Raw genomic sequence first — 19165 nt, 5'->3', positions numbered from 1 at the left:
AACAATGCTCACCCATTTCCATGTCTTTTGACCTTTTCCCTTTAGTGAAAAGAGTAATGGTAAAAGACGTGACATCAGACGGCAGGTCCCTGTAAGCAACACACAAAAATTAAATTGCTCCACAAAGTCATCGCAACTTACAACCATGTAAATTAGATGCAACCCTGACTGAATGATCTTGCTCTTTAGCCTCCCGACAGGCATTTCTTCGAGGTAGCAATTTATGAAACCAATTGTTAGCCAATTAGGTTGCAGCTCCTTTAATTGCTCATATCGACCCTGTTTTTTTTTTGTTCTGCCTCAAACCACTGGAAAAAAAAGCGGCGAAATTGCAAGATTTGCTATAATGAGAGGAGCAAAGTTTATTTTTTGGAATTTACGACGTTTGTGTATACTTTACTCAATGGCTTCACCCAACAGCGTGTTATCTCTTACGTAGTCCTATTAGAATTGCATATTTCCCTATACTCCTTTAAATAACGTCAACTTGAGCTGAGTTACTCGAGCAGAAAGTCTTCTTCCCAAATAGGGTCTGGTGGGCATTTCACTTGAGTACGTGCCACCTTTACTTGGTTCAGGGATATAATGCAGAAGGGATGTGGTGCCAATCTCACTGGTAGTCTGTGTGCCTCCAGCAGCGTTAAGCTCAGGGAGCGCACCTGAAACATAGGATATTCATTTCTTCATTTCTTCCTACAACGGAACCTCACCTGAGACACATTCGCTTCATGACCAGCATTTCGCGTTGCTTGTGGAATGCACAATGGCTTCAATGCTGTCACCCATTCCTGTTATACATATATATATCCTGTCACACAGGCACTGTTTTGCGCAATTAATCACCTCAACTTGATCAGGAGAACTGGCACAGAGATAGTATACTGTACTGAGGCAGGGCAGGGCTCTTTCAACCAGCTGGAAACAATTGGGTCTGAAAGAATTAATGCTTCGTGGTTGGTTCATGGATGGTTGTACCGGCAAGGTTCTTGTACCTTTCAAAGAGGCTGTCATGAACCATATAAAGATAGGAGTAACTGAGGTCAATTAATCCTTTTGGTTTGGTCCTCTGTAAATAAAAAAAATTAAGATACGAGCTTTTCATCTGGATTACCTTACCCTGGGGTTATCAAAAAAGTATAAGTGAAGGTCCTTAGCATTAAGAACAAAGTAGAGGTTCTTCCATTTCTTGTTCCCCATGCCTGTTGGACATCTCAAGATCAATCAGTGCATCAAGATATCACCAACTGTACTACTTTTTTTGTGAAGATATCCAATCATGCGAATGGCTTTGTTCTTCTTTGCTGTTTCCCGACTCTCCCGTAGAGTTGTGTAGATGTCGCGCGACTTGTGCTCATCCGCCGGGGCCTTGAATGGTGCCTGCATTTATTGGACACATCTCATAAGCCACACACAAGATGAAAACACCTTGGTGCTGTGCTCGGATCGAGTGATGAAATTTCATTACCTTCAGAACAGGATCACCCAATACGTGACCTTCAACGATCTGTTCCACCTTGTACCTGCTGACAACAGCCTCGAGGCTGAAACGTGTGTGAGCGTATTTTGTGGATTACCACACATTATATGAAACATGGATTCACCTGTCAAAGGTTCTGCCACCCATGCAGAAACGATTGCCCTTCCGTTCTATGCGGAACCGTTGAATGGTGTTGTTGATGTGGAAGAAGAGGGAAAAGTTTCCCGGGGAGTTGTCACTGGGCCTCACGAGAAAACTACCAGGACCCACTACGAGCAAAATGAAGCCAATTAAAATGTACACTTATTTCATGCCATCCGTTGTACCAGTACACTTTGGTATCACTTTGGCCGAAAAGCTTGTATAATGACTGTGGGTTCCATGTGAATACCGTATTTACTTACATATTTTGCGCACCCCTAGTTTAGCAATAAAAACATGATGAGAAAACAAAAAAAAAATGTGTAATATGCAGGGCTGTGCAAATACCAAAGTTTGGAATGCGCATAATTATCGAATAATTTAAACTCACTGCAAATATTTTCCGAATAGTTGAAATTCACTGCGAATCGAATACGAATAGTGAGGCTAGGAATTGGAATAATTCCATAATTCCGAATAGTACAGTGCAAGAGTTCTTCTATACAGCTGTTCTTTACTCATCCTATAGTGGCTAGAGGTTGTCATGCCTCACATGTTCAGGAAGCAACAAAGCTCGACGTGGTGTGGCCACACTTGCAGCTATTCAAAAGGCCCTTTCACTTGAGGCTATTGTGGCAGGGATGCCAATTTTGCTACAGAAGGAAATCTGTGCTGACCAACTTCTTCCCACCACTTGCATGGATCAGTGCTTCAGCCATACATGAGCCACTTTTTGCACCATCAATTGACAACTGCAGAGAGTGAACAAAGCACGCTCTTTCAGTCCACGGTAACCCGCGAGCAGCCGCTCTCAAGTTTCTAGCATTGTCGGTCACAATAAAAATGGGGAACTCATCGAGCGGTATCTTCCAGCCATCTACAGTGTCTTGGAGGGTGGACGCTATTTGAGCTGCCGTGTGCCGTCTGGAAAAACTAACTGTATCCAGGTTGTATCTCTTAAGTCCTCGTCAACAAAGTGACACGTGAGGCTGCATGATGTCCACATATCGGAAGTGAGTGACATTGCCTCCAGCCCACGTTGCAAAGCAATTTCCAGTTCGCTTCGTACCATACTTCTTGTGTCATAAGCCCTTTAAAGCCGCGGTCTTTGACGATGCCGTACGGTTCAAAGTCTAAAGCAACCATTCGGTCGATTTTCGTGTCTACAGCTTCTTTCCGTGCACGTGGCAGAACTCCTTTTCTCACGAAATGGTCAAGTTTCCCCCGTCCTTTCTTGGATTCATTCAACTTTCGAAACTCCCCGTAGAGAGCCGCTTCAGGTTGTTGACGAGGGTGGTCGTTGCATATTGCGGCGGTGACAGACTCTCGCCTAAAGTACTCCCACTCTATTCGCTCTATAGTGTGTCTCATTGTCGTTGCCAACTCGTGCTGCATCGACATCCATCATCCGCCTCGTTCCACGCCCTCTCGGGTACAGCCGGAGAGAAGAGGAAACTCCCTCGCACGTGACTACTCGCCCGACTTGAGTTGGATTAGCTTGGCTCGGCTCGGCACTTGACCCCAATGGCCGCGTGTTATGTTTCTTGCACATTTCTCGGATTCTTGATTTTTGCAGTTTTTTTCTTCTTTTTTTGCACGCTGGCATTCGAAAAATATTCGAAAACTTTCGAGTAATGCATATTATACGCGAATAACAACCGAATAGTGCCAACTACTCGGTTTATATTCGAAAATTCGAATATTCACGCAGCCCTGGTAATATGTCCACCCGCATTATTGCGCGTGGATATCTGGCACGCTCTCAGAGACCATCGTAATTGCTTTTCACAACGCCGTCAGTGCTACTGAAGTTATTGCGGTGCTTTTGTTTAATTTGCGCACACTTTTGGGTGATGGACGATGACTGACGCGAGGGACGACACTGTCGTTCCAACTAGAAAATGCGGAAACGAACGCTGGACAAATACGCTATGACAAACCTTACAGCACAACATGACAAAGTAGGTGAACACAGTGTGCATCTCGACACATTTCACCGGTATGTGAGTGGTAGTGGGCTGGTACTTTGCCTAGCGACCGTTGGCGGTATTTGGGAACTTCTTTCACGCTTGCGCAATGTGGCGATAATGTCAAGATCAGCTCTACCGAGAGCCTATATGACTGGCATACTAAAATTTTGAAATTTTACGTTGTTTCAATATCGTAAAGAACGTTCCAGCGCATTTGCGCACCCCATCTTTTCAGAATTTTTTGGGGGGGAGAAAAAGTGCGCAAATTATGCGAGTAAATACGGTAGTGTTATAGGAAGGACCACAATTTTTTTCGGGTTTAACTCTATGTTCTACCAATGGAACAGCTTCATGCGAAACCAGGTATCTGACCCAAACACTCAGGAAAATTCCATTAGCAAAATATTTGCTTTATAAAGAACAATGTCATACAGTAAAACCCTACTATCAGTAAAAATGTGGTTACCGTAAAAACAAGTGGTCATCCTGACTGAATTACTATATCCTTTAACATTCCACGAAAACTCAAGTTCCTGGTTATTGTATAAATTATAAGACACGGTTGCAACCCTAATGGGCCTTTCTCTGAGACTCGGGAATCTCTATTCCATGTTGAGAAACTGCTCTGTCAGGTGTAGCATTCGTGGAATTGTGATCACTAACTTCCACCATCCTGAACGCTTGAGACTGAATTTTGCTGCAAGAGGCTAAATCAAGAATGTCCCTTTTTCTTAGTGTGTGTGTTAATCGGGACAGACTTTTGTTGAGTATGACAGAACCTAACCTATGACCAAACAAAAACAAAATCTAATCCTATATCTAATCGCTATATCCTCCATGGCTTCATGTTATCGACTATTTGGCACGTTGACGGTGCTAGAGGAAGGAGGAGGACGGTGCATTTTGGAAGCTCCACCATCCTACGGTGAAGTGTCAGAAATGCCAAGTGCTTTCACAGACTGATGAAAGAAAGGCTCAGAATGGTTGAATGAGGATGATAGAAAGAAGCTGTCACAAATGGTTATGAGAGCTCTTGAGCTAGCTCACCAAGGGAACAAATAGATACCATGGGAAGACTGACCAAGTTGATGAATGGATGTTTTAGCTGATTAGCAACCAAAAGACGTTCTGTGTCCATCTTGCTGATGACCATCTTTGCAACACATTTTGAGCAATGGGAAAGTGTTCTTTGACCATGGTGACATTCGGAAGAGCTTACAAACATTATGTTCCTTCTACAAGTAAATTGCAGCCGTTGAACCAAGGTATCATACAAAAGCAGTAGATCTTAGCAAATAATGTGTGTGTGGGACAAGGGCAACTAAGGCAATAATTTGGAAGGATCAGATTGACCCTGCACGCTGTTAACAAATGGTATCATTGCATTTGTCTACCTTTTGAGCCTTTCTAACTGCTCAGATTAGGGGGTCCTTACTCGTCATTCCTGTCACCGTACATAAGTTGCCTCAGAGTCCTGGGTAAAATTTGTTACGTATTTCATTCGCCAATTTTTCTAGCATTGGTTCCAATATTCCGCAAAAGTTTAAATTTGCCAAGAAAAGAAATTTCGTGAAAATTAGTTCCTCGCGAAATTACTACTTATACAGTATGTGCTCAAAGTGAATTAATGGGCATGAATGGATTAATAAAATACTACGAAGCATCCCAAAAGCTTACTCTTTGCCAGTTCTTCAACAGCATCTTCTTTGGAAATATCGCTGTGAAACCACGGATAAATCTCATTTGGGTCAATGCTGTCGTCCAGTTCTTCTAGAAGTTCCCTGAAGACTAGTCCACTTTCCTGAGTGCGATGGAGGGTACACCACAACCAGCCATCCCTCATGTCATTGTGCACAACAAAGATGTCACCCTTCTGAAAGCTGTTTTCAACAACATAGAAATATTTTCTCTCTCTTAATACTAGTTTCTTAGTCTTGTTCGATATTGTGGATGGCAAAGATTGTCGGATTTAAATCGTACCTGAGTTCATCAGTGTCTGGCATTTTCACGTAGGGTAAAATGGCAACGGCTCTTTTTTTGTCGTCAACGGGCTGCAAGAATGGACAAAATGATGCCAATATAGATGTTATGCTTTGTGAGACCAACCTCAGGAGGCGGAACTGGCTGGACCAGTCGTTCTTTCTTCAAGAGGTCAGACCATCCTGTGTAGTAACCAATGAGATCCGAAAGAGAATCGAACTGCCGGCCACCAATGTAATAGTCACCACACATGGCTGTAATCCTGTAGTGAGGAACCTTTTATTTATTCACTTATTTATGACCCAAACTATAAACACATTCCATATGATATCCTAAAGATGACTTGCCTGAAGTGATTGATGCCAGTGTGTCCGAGGTAGGACAGTACGTAGGATCCTGGCTTTCGATCACTCTCCCGGATCAGATACCGGCCCATGCCTCCAGATGACTGTAAACGTTGCTCTGCAGTGTAACGGTCCAAACGCCCGTGGTACCATCTGCATCATTTGTTAAAAGCTCCAGTGAAATTATACCTGTTTTAAACAAAGGGCCTAAAACACACGTTTTTATGTTCTGATCAAAGGAGTTGATGCACAAAAACATCCTTTATTCAATTCTAGTCATTATTCGTGGCAGTATTTGTCGCTGTTTATTCATGACGAATACAGACACATTTCTATCGATCAAAAGTGAATGTGTGTATAATGAGTATGTGTTGAGAGTGGACGTCGACAGTAGGTGACTCACGCGAGCGCCTGATCGCTCTCGTTCTTATTATTACGCTGAGTTTCAGAAAGTCTGTGTCATTGCATACGGGTTTGTTAACTTACTGTGATTGAGGAGGAGCTGTTAGAGCAATGTTCTCTTCGATGAGGTCAGTGTCACCCGCAAAAGGATCGTACTCGTCGTGAAAGCTTCCTTCATCTTCCACACAATTACCGTGCTTCCGATGTCTGTATTCAAACTCGTCTTTGCCGTAATCTGCCATCTTAGTGAATGGTGAATCCTATAACATACTCGAGCGTTGATTCCGAGTGGAACACCACTCCCACATTATTCAATTCTCGTTGGTTCAAGCTTATGATCAGCGTTCCTGTAACTACCCTTCCTTTGCAGCCGCTTATTTTTATTTATTTATTTTTTTTACCCACGGACGACGACACCGTAAAATACCGTCCCACGCGAGACGACAGATATGGCGGCGCACATCGGAGTTGGCATGCGGACATCGCGCATCAGTTTACTTGCTAGCTTATCGTCATTCAAAAGTGTGCCTCGTCTGCAGCAAGTTGACAATTTACGGTGTCCTCTAAAGTATCAGTTGAGTGCTTGTGTTCGTTCTGTTTACACACGATCTTCAGCAGTTGGACTGTGTATAGCATCGTGTAGGACAGCGTGCCGGCAAAACGTCAGGTCGTACTCTTCGTGTTTGTTATCGCAAAGGTCAAGGCAAGATGTAAGGATAACGTATGTAACCTCAGCGAGTGTTTTGAGGCACATCAGGTCCTACTGTGACCAAAAACCGGACGATTTGCCCGTCAATGGTGAAGCAAATAGTGAAGCAAAAACCGGTGTGATCCCGGTGCAAGGTGCCGTGGCCCCCGTCACTGTCCCAGACCACTGGCCACAACTACCAGTGATAGCGATCAGTCGGAATCCTGTCTTCCCAAGGTTTATAAAAATGATTGAGGTTCGTTTTTATTTATTAGTTATAAGATCACTTCGAGGTTGTTGTTAAAATGGACGATATTTGTCGCAGATATCGAATCCACCTCTCATGGATCTCTTGAGAAGAAAAGTGCGTTTAAATCAACCCTATGCAGCTGTATTCCTGAAAAAAGAGGATAGGTATTTAATTTCTCTTCTGCGCTCTTTGTGGCATAAGTTTAGAGCCCAACTTGTTGTCTTCCAGCAACGAAAAGGAAGTGGTGGACAAACTGGAGGACATCTACAGTATTGGCACTTTTGTGCAAATTCACGAACTGCAAGACATGGGAGAGCGGCTTCGGATGATAGTCATGGCTCACCGCAGGCAAGGCACATTTTTTTGTTCCACGACTAGGCACGTGGAAGCTCTCACGATAATTAGAAAAAAAGTTTGGTCTTCTTAATAACTTTCAGGGTGCGGATACTACGGCAGTTATTTGACAGTAAGTGTCGAGTGTGACCAAAACGAAACTCTAAACTCTTGTCCAGTTACAGAGGAAGAGCAAAGACGATCAAACCGACGCCGAAACCGTCGTCCAAATGGCCTAAATTCAAGTTCCACGCAGAATGTCCAAGAGGAGATTATTCCCAGTGGCCCCGTATTGATGGTCCAAGTGGAGAATGTGCAGCACGAGAAGTTTGTCATCAATGAGGAAATGAAGGTAATCTCAAAAGCTTCTTGCCTTCCGGGTGTGCCTTGGAGCTGATATAGTTGTTTACTCGCAAACCATCCGTCATCTTTGAAAAATTGTCACAACCTCCTCATCAGTTGTTCAGGACATCACTTCTTGGTAGATTTCTACCAACAACCTCAGCATTGAAGACAGGCTGGAAAAATTGACCTCATCTTCTACTCACAACCTCCGGTAGCGTTGAGAGGAATCTCCTCAGTTTTTGGGAACTGTTACTGATCACCTTGTGTTTCTGCAAAGTTATTTGCTCCCATTACTGAAGGGCAGTATGTGCAACTTTGGATGACCATTGGGAAGCAACTCTATGTGTTTCTAGTGGTGACATGGTCTTCCAAATGACAGTGGCTCTTGTAGTGTCTTGTGACCTTCTTGGTAAAGACATGTGGACATTATGCAAACCTAAAGTTGCATTCTGTGTTTGTACTTGCGATGCTTCATCCAGGGATTCCACTTTGAAGGCTTCTTGGTTATCTTGAGCAAGTTGATACTGATGGCAAACATGGATTTGAAAATTTGATACCAAAAGAGTCATGTATTGTACTTGCTCCATCATTGAGCAAAGCTCACAGTTCTCTGTGTCTGATCATCATGCACTTTGCTGACTAACTAATACGAAACAGACCCATGGTCACTAAAGCTAGAAGAATGTCATGTCACAAGTCACGACACTGAATACTTGTCTCAAAACTTGCCCCTGGTACAGTCTGGAAATGTCCTTGTCCAGCAGCACTGCATACCGAACTTGTTCGCTATTCATTTTTGCTCAGGCTGTCAGCTGAACCGTGTCTACTAAAGTGTAAAATTTTTGGCCAGACCTCAAGTTCCCATTTATATAGAGAAAATTCTTAGGGAAATATACGAGTGCGTGATGCAAGTGACGAGTGGCCATCACACTCAATCATGCGCTAAAGTGGTGTGCCAACTCGACATGAAAGATGCTGGAAGATGAGGGATTTCCCCAGAACACCTCCAATTATGAAACTGCATTCTTCCTCATTGAGCGGACAACTTTTCAGCACCCCCTCGTATAGCCTTCCATGAAGATACTGCGTTCCATTCCATTCCAAAAAGAAACCAACTACAGTTGCGTTGAAGCTGTCGTAGTCGAGCGGTACGACTTATAGGAGTGACTCAGAAGCAACTGCCCGGTACAACGATAACACGTTTAATGTTCCACCCAGCACACACTCTGTAGCTCGCGCTACCAAAACCCACACTAGTCTTTGTCGTCCTCATCGTTACACGACAGCCGCTTTTTCTCCCTGTATTTAAAGAAGAAAACAAAAGCATCCGAAGCCAGCATACATTGTATGTGCTACTTGAGCGTCATGAATGTGGTTCTTAGGTTGAACGCGACTACACCTTTTTGTTCCCAGCATATCACGCGACTTGAGTAGCACGGGCAGATCTAATCGTGCTCGCCACACGTATCACCAGGTCAAGGAGAATGAACGTAGAAGAGCTTGATGGTATATGAAGGCGATTTGGTGTCAATGACAAGGATGCAACCCGAGACAGGGAAATAAACAACAGACAACAATTTTCCCTGTTGTCGATTGGTGTCAATGCCATTCCAGGGAGATCATGATAGACCTCTCCCTGTTTACAAACAGTCGCGAGAAAGCTAGGTTTAAATATAGCTTTTCGTATTGTAAGGTTTTTGTGCAATTTCTGGCATATTATTAGTTGTATGGCCTTTCCTCCATTTTACCTGTAGCCCTTTCTAAAGATGGCTTGATGGATCATCAGGAACCTGAAGGATAAGAGTTTCTCTTGCGTGGTGTCTCTATACAAAGAAAGCGCGAACCACGTCGTAATAACAAATCACGCAGGATTACAACATTGACTTTTGATGCAATGCAGCCAACCTTATGGAGTGGAGTCTTATTTTCTTTCCGCGGTGGACCCGAATCAATACACCGAAGTGACTAAAAACGTGACACCATTTGTGTGTACCACTAATACAAAGAAGCAATCCTCGACCTTCATGAAGGAATACGGCTTTCTGAAACGGCGGTGTTCTCCGTCCTCGCTGTTTCCGTTTCACTATGTTTATCAATGTCATGATTACGTCACCGCAACGCTTCTTCGGTAGAGGTCTATACGGGAGTCAAGTGTACCTTGAGTGTTGGGTTCCAATTTTCCCCCATGATACCCCCTCCGTGGCAATATGTTTTTCTGTAAAAAATGTTGTAAGGAAGGAGACAAATAACCAAACTGATGGGTTGTGGTATCCCTCTACTTCCTAACAGTGGTGTGTGCAAATTAGAGAGAGACAGGACAGTCGTCTCCTTCATCTTCGTCCTGCATTGGCAATACAGATTATCAAACAACGGGAGTTGAATCAAATAGCGGAGTAAATTACGGTTACGTTTAGGTTAGTGCAAACATAACGGCTCTTTATTTTTTTTTCTAGGCTGTGACCCAAGAAATAGTGAAGACAATTCGAGACATTATAGCATTGAACCCTCTGTATCGCGAATCCATTCAGCAGATGATCCAAGCTGGTCAGAGAGTGGTTGACAACCCTGTCTACCTCTCTGATTTAGGTTTGTGTTAGGGTTGTGTCGGGCTGTTATTTTTTATTAAGCCGTCTCTTTTTGTAGGTGCCGCTTTAACTGGGGCAGAGTCGCACGAATTACAGCAAATCCTGGAAGAAACCAATGTAAGCATTATCCGTGTACATTAACGCATCTGTAACAGATGTTTTCATGCAGATTTCCAAGCGTCTATTTCTGGCTCTTGCATTGTTAAAAAAAGAATACGAACTGAGCAAGTTGCAGCAGAAGATTGGAAAAGAGGTTGGTAAGAGAAAATTTCTTGTTTCTTCCAGTATCATTATAATGGGCATGGGCATTTTGCAGGTGGAGGAAAAAGTAAAGACTCAACACCGTCGCTACATGCTTCAGGAGCAACTGAAAGCCATCAAGAAAGAACTGGGGCTCGAGAAAGAAGACAAAGATGCCATTGAGGAGAAATTCAGGGCCAGGCTCAAGGTTTCCCTTCTTATAGGCTTTTCTTCTTATTGGCATATCTGTGAGCATTTTTTCTTGACCTCAGGACCTGGTGGTTCCAGAGCAGGTGATGGAAGTGATAGAGGAAGAACTCAATAAGTTATCCTTTCTCGATAACCATTCTTCTGAATTCAGGTTAGATTTTTATTACTGCAGTTGCGTCTCCAACTCATGATACGTGTATGCTAGACAAGAAGTGTGGTTGATTGCAGCGTGACACGGAACTACTTGGATTGGCTGACGAGTCTGCCTTGGGGTAAAAGCAGTGAGGAAAACTTAGATCTGAAGAGGGCACGTGAGGTTTTAGAAGAAGATCATTATGGCATGGAGGATGTGAAAAAGCGTATACTGGTAATTTGAAGCTTTACAATTGAGCTTTGCCATTGGTTGGATATACCCTTTTGTCATTAGGAATTTATAGCAGTGAGTCACCTGAAAGGAAGCACACAAGGGAAGATGCTGTGCTTCTATGGCCCTCCGGGTGTGGGCAAGACTAGCATAGCCAGATCTATTGCTCGAGCCCTCAACAGGCAGGTAAGGTAACATTGGATGTGGAACATAGCGTCCTCTAGTGCCAGTATTGGCGGCTCAATTTGCACCTATAACTGCCATTCTATTTTCAGTACTTCCGCTTCAGTGTTGGTGGCATGATGGATGTTGCAGAGATCAAAGGACACAGGTAAGCTACCAGTTTTTCCCAATGTGCTCAAAAGCTTCGGACAAGAAAATTGTTAGCTCGAGATATTTGTAGAGCAGAATAATTTTTGAAATTTGAGTCTCTCGAATCTAATCTTTTTCAGGCGTACTTACGTTGGAGCAATGCCAGGGAAACTGATCCAGTGCCTCAAGAAAACTAAGACAGAGAATCCATTAGTGCTGATTGATGAAGTAAGTGGAATATATCGGTCTTCTGGCTTCAGTTGTGCTTTCAGCTCCGTAGGTGTAACAAGCGTCCAACCACATTTTTAGGTGGATAAAATCGGCCGTGGATACCAGGGTGATCCCTCATCCGCCTTGCTTGAGGTGCTGGATCCGGAACAAAATGCAAATTTCTTGGATCATTATCTGGACGTCAACGTTGACCTATCTAAGGTGCCAACATTTCTTTGTGCGTTGTCCATGTTGTTTGCCTATGTGAAGCACCTGTATCATCCATGCTTATTTCAGGTGCTATTTATTTGCACGGCCAATGTCACGGACACCATTCCGGAGCCACTGAAAGATCGCATGGAAATGATCGAAGTGTCTGGCTATGTCGCCGAGGAAAAAGTTGCAATTGCTGAGGTGTGATTTTGTTTGAGGTAAAAAAGCCACCCATGTTATGGAAACTCTTTCTCTCTAGCGTTATTTGCTTCCACAAGCAAGAACCGCATCAGGAGTAAAAGAGGATCAGTTGGTGCTGAAACCGGAGAGTCTTCAACAGCTGATAAAATACTACTGTCGTGAAAGTGGAGTACGAAACCTTCAAAAGCACATTGAGAAGGTGTGTGTGTGAATTTGATGTACCCTATAGGTATGAAAGCACTTACTATCATAGATAGTTCATAAGCATTTCCACTTGGATTCTGCTAAACATAGCTGCTTTGAAAAATTAGGGGGAACAACACTGATCCGTTATCGTGCATCTCTTCTGATCTGACTCATGGCTGTTGGATGGTGGCAGAGTAAAGGACAAGATGCAGTGCCATTTCATTGTTAATACCGAGATCTGTGACTGCCACAGAAGCCAGATAATGCTGTTGAAACGTAGACATAAGTCATGGGTAAGGCCCTGGGTTTTCCGCGAAATACCGCGGAATCATGGAATATCGAATATTCAGATTTCCCAATATTTCCCAATATTCAGATTTTCGAATATCCGATTATTCACCGAATACGAATGACACCTCCCGAGAGCATGTATTGTAAGCTCCTTCCTATAATCTTCCTATAAAGTTTCAGTAAGCTAGATAGGTGCTGATCTTGTATAGATGCGAAAGGTCTTTATGCAGGTATAAAATAATTGCGGGTGACAGACCTTTGTCTTTGTTAGGGGAGAACACAAGATGTCTCTTATGTAATGCTGAGCTACAACAGTGCTTTCAGTCTACGGTTTTATAAAATATTTTTGTTTGCGCACTATCCAAGAAAATAAAGTGTTTCCCATTTCAAGCAGCCGTTGACTGCTTGCCGTGGAAAATCGCAGAATTTACAAGTTGGTGCCGCAGAATTTTGAATTTACCAGAGCAGAAAACCAAGGGCCATAGTCATGGGAGGCTGAAAAGGACTCCTAATTCCATATGGTAAAGTCAAAGGCATTTATAACGATATAGACGGTAATGCAAAATCTGATTGTTATAGTATCAGAGTGTCACTCCAGTAAGGAATAAGCAACAGACAAACAACAAAAGAGACCTGCCAGTAGCAGTTTTAAATGCTTAAATTGCACCAACACTCTTACCTTCATTGTCATCTTCTGCTGAAAGATGCAGGCTGAAAACTGAAGTTTAACATTGTAAAATGAAAACCAAAATCAATGTGCAACAACATAGTAGAATGGAATAAACAGACACTGGTGTAGCGAGAGGGGGCTCTGGGTGTACCTTTGGTAGTGCATTTGGGAGAGGGGAATCCTTCTCTCACATGTAAAGTCTGTTGCGACTGAGCATGGGTACAATTTCCTATGTACTATATCTCCCCATAGAACCCCTCCCACGTAAAGTCCCTTCATGCCTTGGTCATGAAGGGAATAACAGTAGGAATTTGAGCAAGTGCTGCTAGACCATCTCTACCTACATGCCCTGCAGAAGGCATCACCTTTTGCCGGTGTTTGGTCAGTGGCGTAACCAGTGGCGTAGCCAGACCTCCAAGGTAGGGGGGGCTCGATACGAAAACTCCCCCGCTGATCCTGTGTTGACAACACACACACACATACTTGTGCACACTGCAAACTGAGGATTAAAAAAAGGAACGAAAATAGTTGATTTAGACGTTCACAGTACGATTACATGTATAGGCTGTCATGACCAGTGGGGTGGTGTCACGAGATTGGAAGTATTTTGAAAAGCTCATACTTCGAAAACCATTCAAGAGTGCTTCTTAGATATACGCCATGAACTGCAAGAACTTTCGCGATCGTCACACTGGTCCCCCCCCCTCACATATATTATGTTCTCGGATTTGCACGATTTGTGTGGGTCGGTTCGTGGCAGGTCACTTTTTTACCCCACCAATGTGAAGAGCGTGTCTAATTTAGTAAAATTAATGATAATCGACAGGGATATTCAGAAGCTATCCCATCGGAAAAAATAGCCGAACATCATACTCTACGGAGGTCGCACAGAATAGCGCACGATGAATTTTTCAGCGCAATCTTTGTCAGTCCGACGAAAGGAGGTTGGAAACCCAGCCCTCCCCGACACCGCAATAAGAGATAAAACAGGCACGGCTTATCACGTCCGACATTCGCTGGGATAATGCTTTCCCTCTCCCAAATTTAGGAGCTGTTACTTTTTCTACTATCACTCTGTGGGCTGGATTCGGAACCTCCTTTTGTCGCACTGGGAGCGATTGCGCTCAAAAAGTCATCGCGCGCTATGGTCCGGTGCTCCGAAAAGCATGATATTCGGCTATTTTTTCCGATGGGATAGCTCGTGAGTATCACTGTGAATTATCATGAATTTGAGTGAATTCGGCACGGTCTTCATATTGGTGGGGTAAAAAAGTGACCTTTACTTGGCAAATTTCCGAGTTCAGTTCGCAAATATTTACATAATTAAACTTGGAGTACATGACATTCATATTAGGAGGTGGCAAAAACCTAATAAGAACAAATGCTGTTGGCCGCATGATTCTAGGTGGCGTAGTTTTTTATTATAATTCAATGACACGTTTTCTGGGACACCCTGTATACAGTATATATACGCAAAGACGCGTACTGCAAGTATTATAATACTCCAGTAATACTTGTCAGATTTTGACGTGTTCGTTCACTTCACTTCAGGCGGGTCAGCACAGCACACGTTTTAGGTCATCTGCTCTTTGAATAGCTACCCCTTTGGGGATTAGTCAGTGTACCCTCTCTGGTGATAAAATTCCACAGAAAGAAATCAACAATCAGAAGTGTTTCTAGCTCTGTGTCTAAGGTTAATGTACACACCACGGCCAGCTTCTACGCTCAGGAGGGACAATTGCCCTATACCCTGGTTAGTCTTAAAAGATGTTCTTTGCTTCTACCATGAGAATCCGAGAAAAACCACCGAAACACTATGAGTGGGTCATAAAACATTTCTTCCAAGGCACCACATTTGGGATTTAACGTGAACATTGTACATGTCTTTAGCGCGTGTGAATAAAAAAATGTAGGCTCTAATTTACGGTCTTGCTTGACATTGCATTTGCACCTTTGTACTGTTAATGCAGATTGTGAGAAAATGTGCCTACAAAATAGTGAACAAAGAAACGGAGCACGTTGAGGTTTCTCCAGAGAACCTGAATGACTTTGTTGGCAAGCCATTGTTCACCCACGACCGCCTTTATGATGTCACTCCACCTGGCATAGTCATGGGACTTGCCTGGACAGCCATGGGTAGGAAATCTCTTCAATGTTGGGAACCACACTGAATTTTGCTCGAGTTGCAGGTGGTTCCACATTGTACATTGAGACTGCCGTGTGTCGGCCACTTGAGTCTGACAAAAAGGATGGATCGCTCCAGCTGACGGGTCACTTGGGAGATGTCATGAAGGAAAGTGCCAACATCGCCTATTCAGTGGCCAAAAGTTTCCTACTTGCAAAGGACCCAAAGAATGAATTCCTTCAAAAGGCCCATATACATCTTCATGTTCCTGAGGTAGGTGCATGTTTACGTGTCTCCAGACATTTGTTTTCTATACAGAACGCATGTGAGGTTTTTAATTTAATAGTCACTCGAGTGCTGGAACATCACCCGTGATTGTTTTCACCAGAAAGTGTCTCATGATATACTGCTTTGGGATGATCCATTTGAAAAAAGCTTCAATCAATGTGCAGGGAGCCGTGCCTAAGGATGGTCCAAGTGCCGGAATCACGATGGTCACTGCACTATTGTCACTGGCAATGGGAAAATGTGTTCCTTCCGGTGTTGCGATGACGGGAGAAGTTTCCCTCACAGGAAAGGTTCTCCCTGTTGGTGGCATCAAAGAGAAGACCATAGCTGTAAGTCCACACTTCTGCCTTAATAGCACATTATACTGTTTATCCCTGGGGAGATTTTGCCACTAGTTCTGAACACTTTCATCAAATTGAAATTGAATTTTTCCAATCGATACCTGAAATTTGCAGAGTCAACCTCACGTATCCAATTTGCCTCATTGCATTGCAGAATACATTCCTTACTACTTGGATAATAGCCGAATAATTAAACAAAACATCGTTTTGACTGGGTTACCTAGGCACATGCCTCATTCAGTTCTAGCATGTCAGTCTGAGGAAGGAATGCGCGAGAGCATGTTCCGTAAACTTTTGTTCAGCACTGTACAATTTTGATGGGTTTCAATGCCACTGCTATGCTGAAATGTAAAAGCATTTTCATACGTATCTTTTCATACAAATGCAATAATTGCGAATATTTTGACAAGTGGCTTTGAAACTACACATGATAATGTGGTGGGGGAGCGCAGGAGACGTCGTTCTTCCACCATGTTAAGTTCCAACCTATCTGCACTCACCTCCAACTATAATGAGTTCTAGCAGTGTTCCTACTGTACCACTGGTAAGTCTCGACTAAAATGGTATGATCTACATGCTTGCCATTAACAGTGGTGGAAGGCAATGTCTCTCCATGCCTCTCCATGCTTTGGGAACAGAACAACAGCAACCAGTTGCTACTGTGCAGTTTCATTTTAAATCCAACTAGGTGTGGAAATTGTGTTTGTTAATTGGGAATCCACAGAATGTAAAAAAAAAAAAAGCCTGGGCAGATAGTTTCACGGTGGAGATTCTCTTCTTATGCGATGCTTTATTATTGAACCACGTACAAGAGCTGTGGCTTTCAAAATACAGAGACAATTGCTTCTTACATCATAGACAAGGTTTGGTTTCCTGTGTCACTTGGCACTGTACCGTATACAATGGAGACAAGGTGAGGCGCCAAAGTGGTATTGACCTGGTATTGATCCTGAATTGACCCGGTGATGGAAGAGGGCATCGGTCAGGTCCCCCTGAATTCAGGGCACGACAGCTGCCACGTCGAACACAGAACCTGTTGGTGAGATGCGCTTCCACCTGTCAAGTTTTGATGACCCATGTCACGCGTGTGTTCCTTGAGAAGAACATCACATTCTGCTTTGTGACTTGTGGAACTACGGCCCTTGCAGATGTTCCTGGTCACAAATAAACTGTCACGCAATACGATATCCTCTGATTAACCCTTAACTAGCCTTCAACTGACTAAAAATTGATATCAAATTTCCCTAACTGGCGCATAGGTTGCACATTTGAATGATCATAAAAGTGCTTTCGTGGGCTTCACAAGTGATGGCAATCTGAGCGTTGCGGGATCAAGTGTGATAAAGTTACTTTGTTTTTCTGACCAACTTTAGAGCGAAAATGAAATATGAGCCAGAGCATGTGTAGGCCAAGTGGCACTGAGACCCAAACCTTAAAAAATAATTGCCAGAAACAATTACTCAGAATGTGTTCCAAGTACGTACAAAATAAAGTGCATCTCTCTCTACATGACAGTCGCCTGCATGGGCCTCTTATGAGCTCCTCCTTTAGATGGAATTAGATTTCAAGTGACGGAGCCAACATATGTCTGCGCTTGAAAGGAGTCACAACTGGCTGATTATTACTGTTAGAAAGACGTCATGTGGAGAGACACGTATTACAGTGTTGTCAATAGACAGTCGACCCCCGTTTATCCGGACAAAAGGCACGGGAACGGATTTTCCTCCATGTATTTTGTTCTCGTTTATCCGGACTTGAGCTTCCGGACTCGGACAAGAATTCCAGGGAAGGAAAGTAGAAAATTGTTGTAATCCAGCTTCAGTTATCCGGACTACCATGAGTAAGAGGAGACGCTGACTCCGCACCCTTTTCACTGTGTCGGGGTTATTCCCGTGACACGTCAGGGACCTACATTCCTCCGTAGGGGAGACAACCTTTTCTATTTGTGTGCGTTGGGTCACGTTGACCAGTCGAGTCATTTAGAAATATCTCGAGCAACTGTCCGGTTCTAGAGGGGAAAATTCCAACCCGAGGGCCTGCTGCTTACGGCCCGTTGGCCGATGAAGACATTCCCCTAGCTGAGCTGCGATCCCTGATGCAGAGGCTCACTGCGACTGCCGTAGATGATGCTACGGTTTCTGACTACGTTGACGTTGATAAGGATGATGACGCGTGTGCAGCTATGACTGATGACGGGATTGCTGCTGTTGCCTCCGATGATGTGCAGCAAGACGGTGCCGATGACGCCAGTGAGAAACAAGGCTCCAACATTGACACTTTGCGTCCGCACTGACATTCTTCGAGCAGAGCAACAGCGTGGCTCAACTCTATGCAATTAGCAAAAGTTTGCAGGAATCGAGTGCCTACACTACTATGTAACAGCTGTCATTGACGAGATTTCTGTGTTTTAATTAAACCTTGCTCCGTAGGACGTTTCTATTCGGTCGTTTCATTTATCCGGATGCCCCGGTATCCAGATGATTTCGCCAGGAACGGCACCATCCGGATAAACGGGGGTCGACTGTATTTATAACAAAAAGCTACAAGAGCAGCATATTCTGTCCAACAGAGTGTGTAACTCCTAGATGACTAATTACCTCCAGGTGTCTAATTGTAAATGTGAAATAGCACAATTGAATTGAAATATTCTTATGCAAGTGATCTTAAACGGAGCTGATTGGAGTTTATTGGAGTAGGTGCTGATCGCTAGATGTCAATGTGAAATCTGTTGTGCAAATAAAATGCCTTCCATGTTGTACCCAGGCCAAGCGAGTGGGCATCGCGTGCATTGTGGTTCCTGAAGAAAACAAGAAGGACTTTGCAGACCTCCCCAGCTACATCACGGAAGGTCTCCAAGTACATTTTGTCAGCCAATATAGCCAAGTCTACGATGTGGTCTTCAAGGATTCCTAGTAGGAGAGCCCTTTTAAAAAGTTACTCACACTGGTAATATTAGACGCGTAACTTGCAGAAAAATAAAGCGCTTATTTGTTGCAACA

The 19165-nt window shown here is 43.6% G+C and overlaps 2 protein-coding genes across 4 annotated transcripts in view; one reads left to right on the top strand and one right to left on the bottom strand.

Annotated features, from left to right (window-relative positions):
• The window catches only part of LOC135389160 (ras GTPase-activating protein 1-like), a 13213-nt gene extending 6452 nt beyond the window's left edge, over positions 1-6761 (bottom strand). The window contains exons 1-14 of one of the 2 annotated variants that reach the window (XM_064619201.1): positions 6399-6761; positions 5916-6065; positions 5695-5830; positions 5569-5639; positions 5266-5468; positions 1602-1746; positions 1466-1541; positions 1254-1377; positions 1117-1199; positions 993-1066; positions 844-931; positions 711-788; positions 502-659; positions 13-89 (exon numbers count right to left, since the gene is read on the bottom strand). In XM_064619201.1, coding sequence (XP_064475271.1) covers positions 13-89; positions 502-659; positions 711-788; positions 844-931; positions 993-1066; positions 1117-1199; positions 1254-1377; positions 1466-1541; positions 1602-1746; positions 5266-5468; positions 5569-5639; positions 5695-5830; positions 5916-6065; positions 6399-6556 — 1621 coding nt within the window. In that variant the 5' untranslated portion in view covers positions 6557-6761. The remainder of the gene's footprint in view (positions 1-12; positions 90-501; positions 660-710; positions 789-843; positions 932-992; positions 1067-1116; positions 1200-1253; positions 1378-1465; positions 1542-1601; positions 1747-5265; positions 5469-5568; positions 5640-5694; positions 5831-5915; positions 6066-6398) is intronic. The other variant, XM_064619202.1, reaches the window with a different exon arrangement.
• On the top strand, positions 6298-19165 carry LOC135389159 (lon protease homolog, mitochondrial-like). 2 transcript variants are annotated; one of them, XM_064619198.1, is made up of 21 exons: positions 6298-7258; positions 7328-7416; positions 7481-7600; positions 7690-7718; positions 7771-7937; positions 10384-10516; positions 10574-10632; positions 10685-10768; positions 10832-10963; positions 11028-11116; positions 11194-11332; positions 11393-11515; positions 11605-11660; positions 11782-11869; positions 11951-12073; positions 12149-12265; positions 12324-12464; positions 15383-15548; positions 15602-15810; positions 15990-16154; positions 18930-19165. In XM_064619198.1, exons 1-21 carry the CDS (start codon positions 6764-6766, stop codon positions 19077-19079), a joined length of 2874 nt encoding a protein of 957 aa, XP_064475268.1. In that variant the 5' UTR covers positions 6298-6763; the 3' UTR covers positions 19080-19165. The 2 variants fall into 2 exon arrangements, with proteins under 2 accessions (XP_064475268.1, XP_064475267.1); XM_064619197.1 differs by having other exon boundaries at positions 6299-7258; positions 7765-7937.

This window comes from Ornithodoros turicata, chromosome 3 (genome assembly GCF_037126465.1).
Source record: "Ornithodoros turicata isolate Travis chromosome 3, ASM3712646v1, whole genome shotgun sequence".
Lineage (NCBI taxonomy): Eukaryota > Metazoa > Arthropoda > Arachnida > Ixodida > Argasidae > Ornithodoros > Ornithodoros turicata.
This window is presented reverse-complemented; position numbering and strand designations above follow the sequence as displayed.

Bases quoted from the DNA above. Each gene is read 5' to 3' on its own strand.
- LOC135389159 (XM_064619197.1), top strand. From the start codon at position 6,764: ATGGCGGCGCACATCGGAGTTGGCATGCGGACATCGCGCATCAGTTTA. The intron at 10,769-10,831 runs GTTGGTAAGAGA...GGCATTTTGCAG, and splicing joins AGCAGAAGATTGGAAAAGAG to GTGGAGGAAAAAGTAAAGAC. The intron at 15,811-15,989 runs GTAGGTGCATGT...ATCAATGTGCAG, and splicing joins TACATCTTCATGTTCCTGAG to GGAGCCGTGCCTAAGGATGG.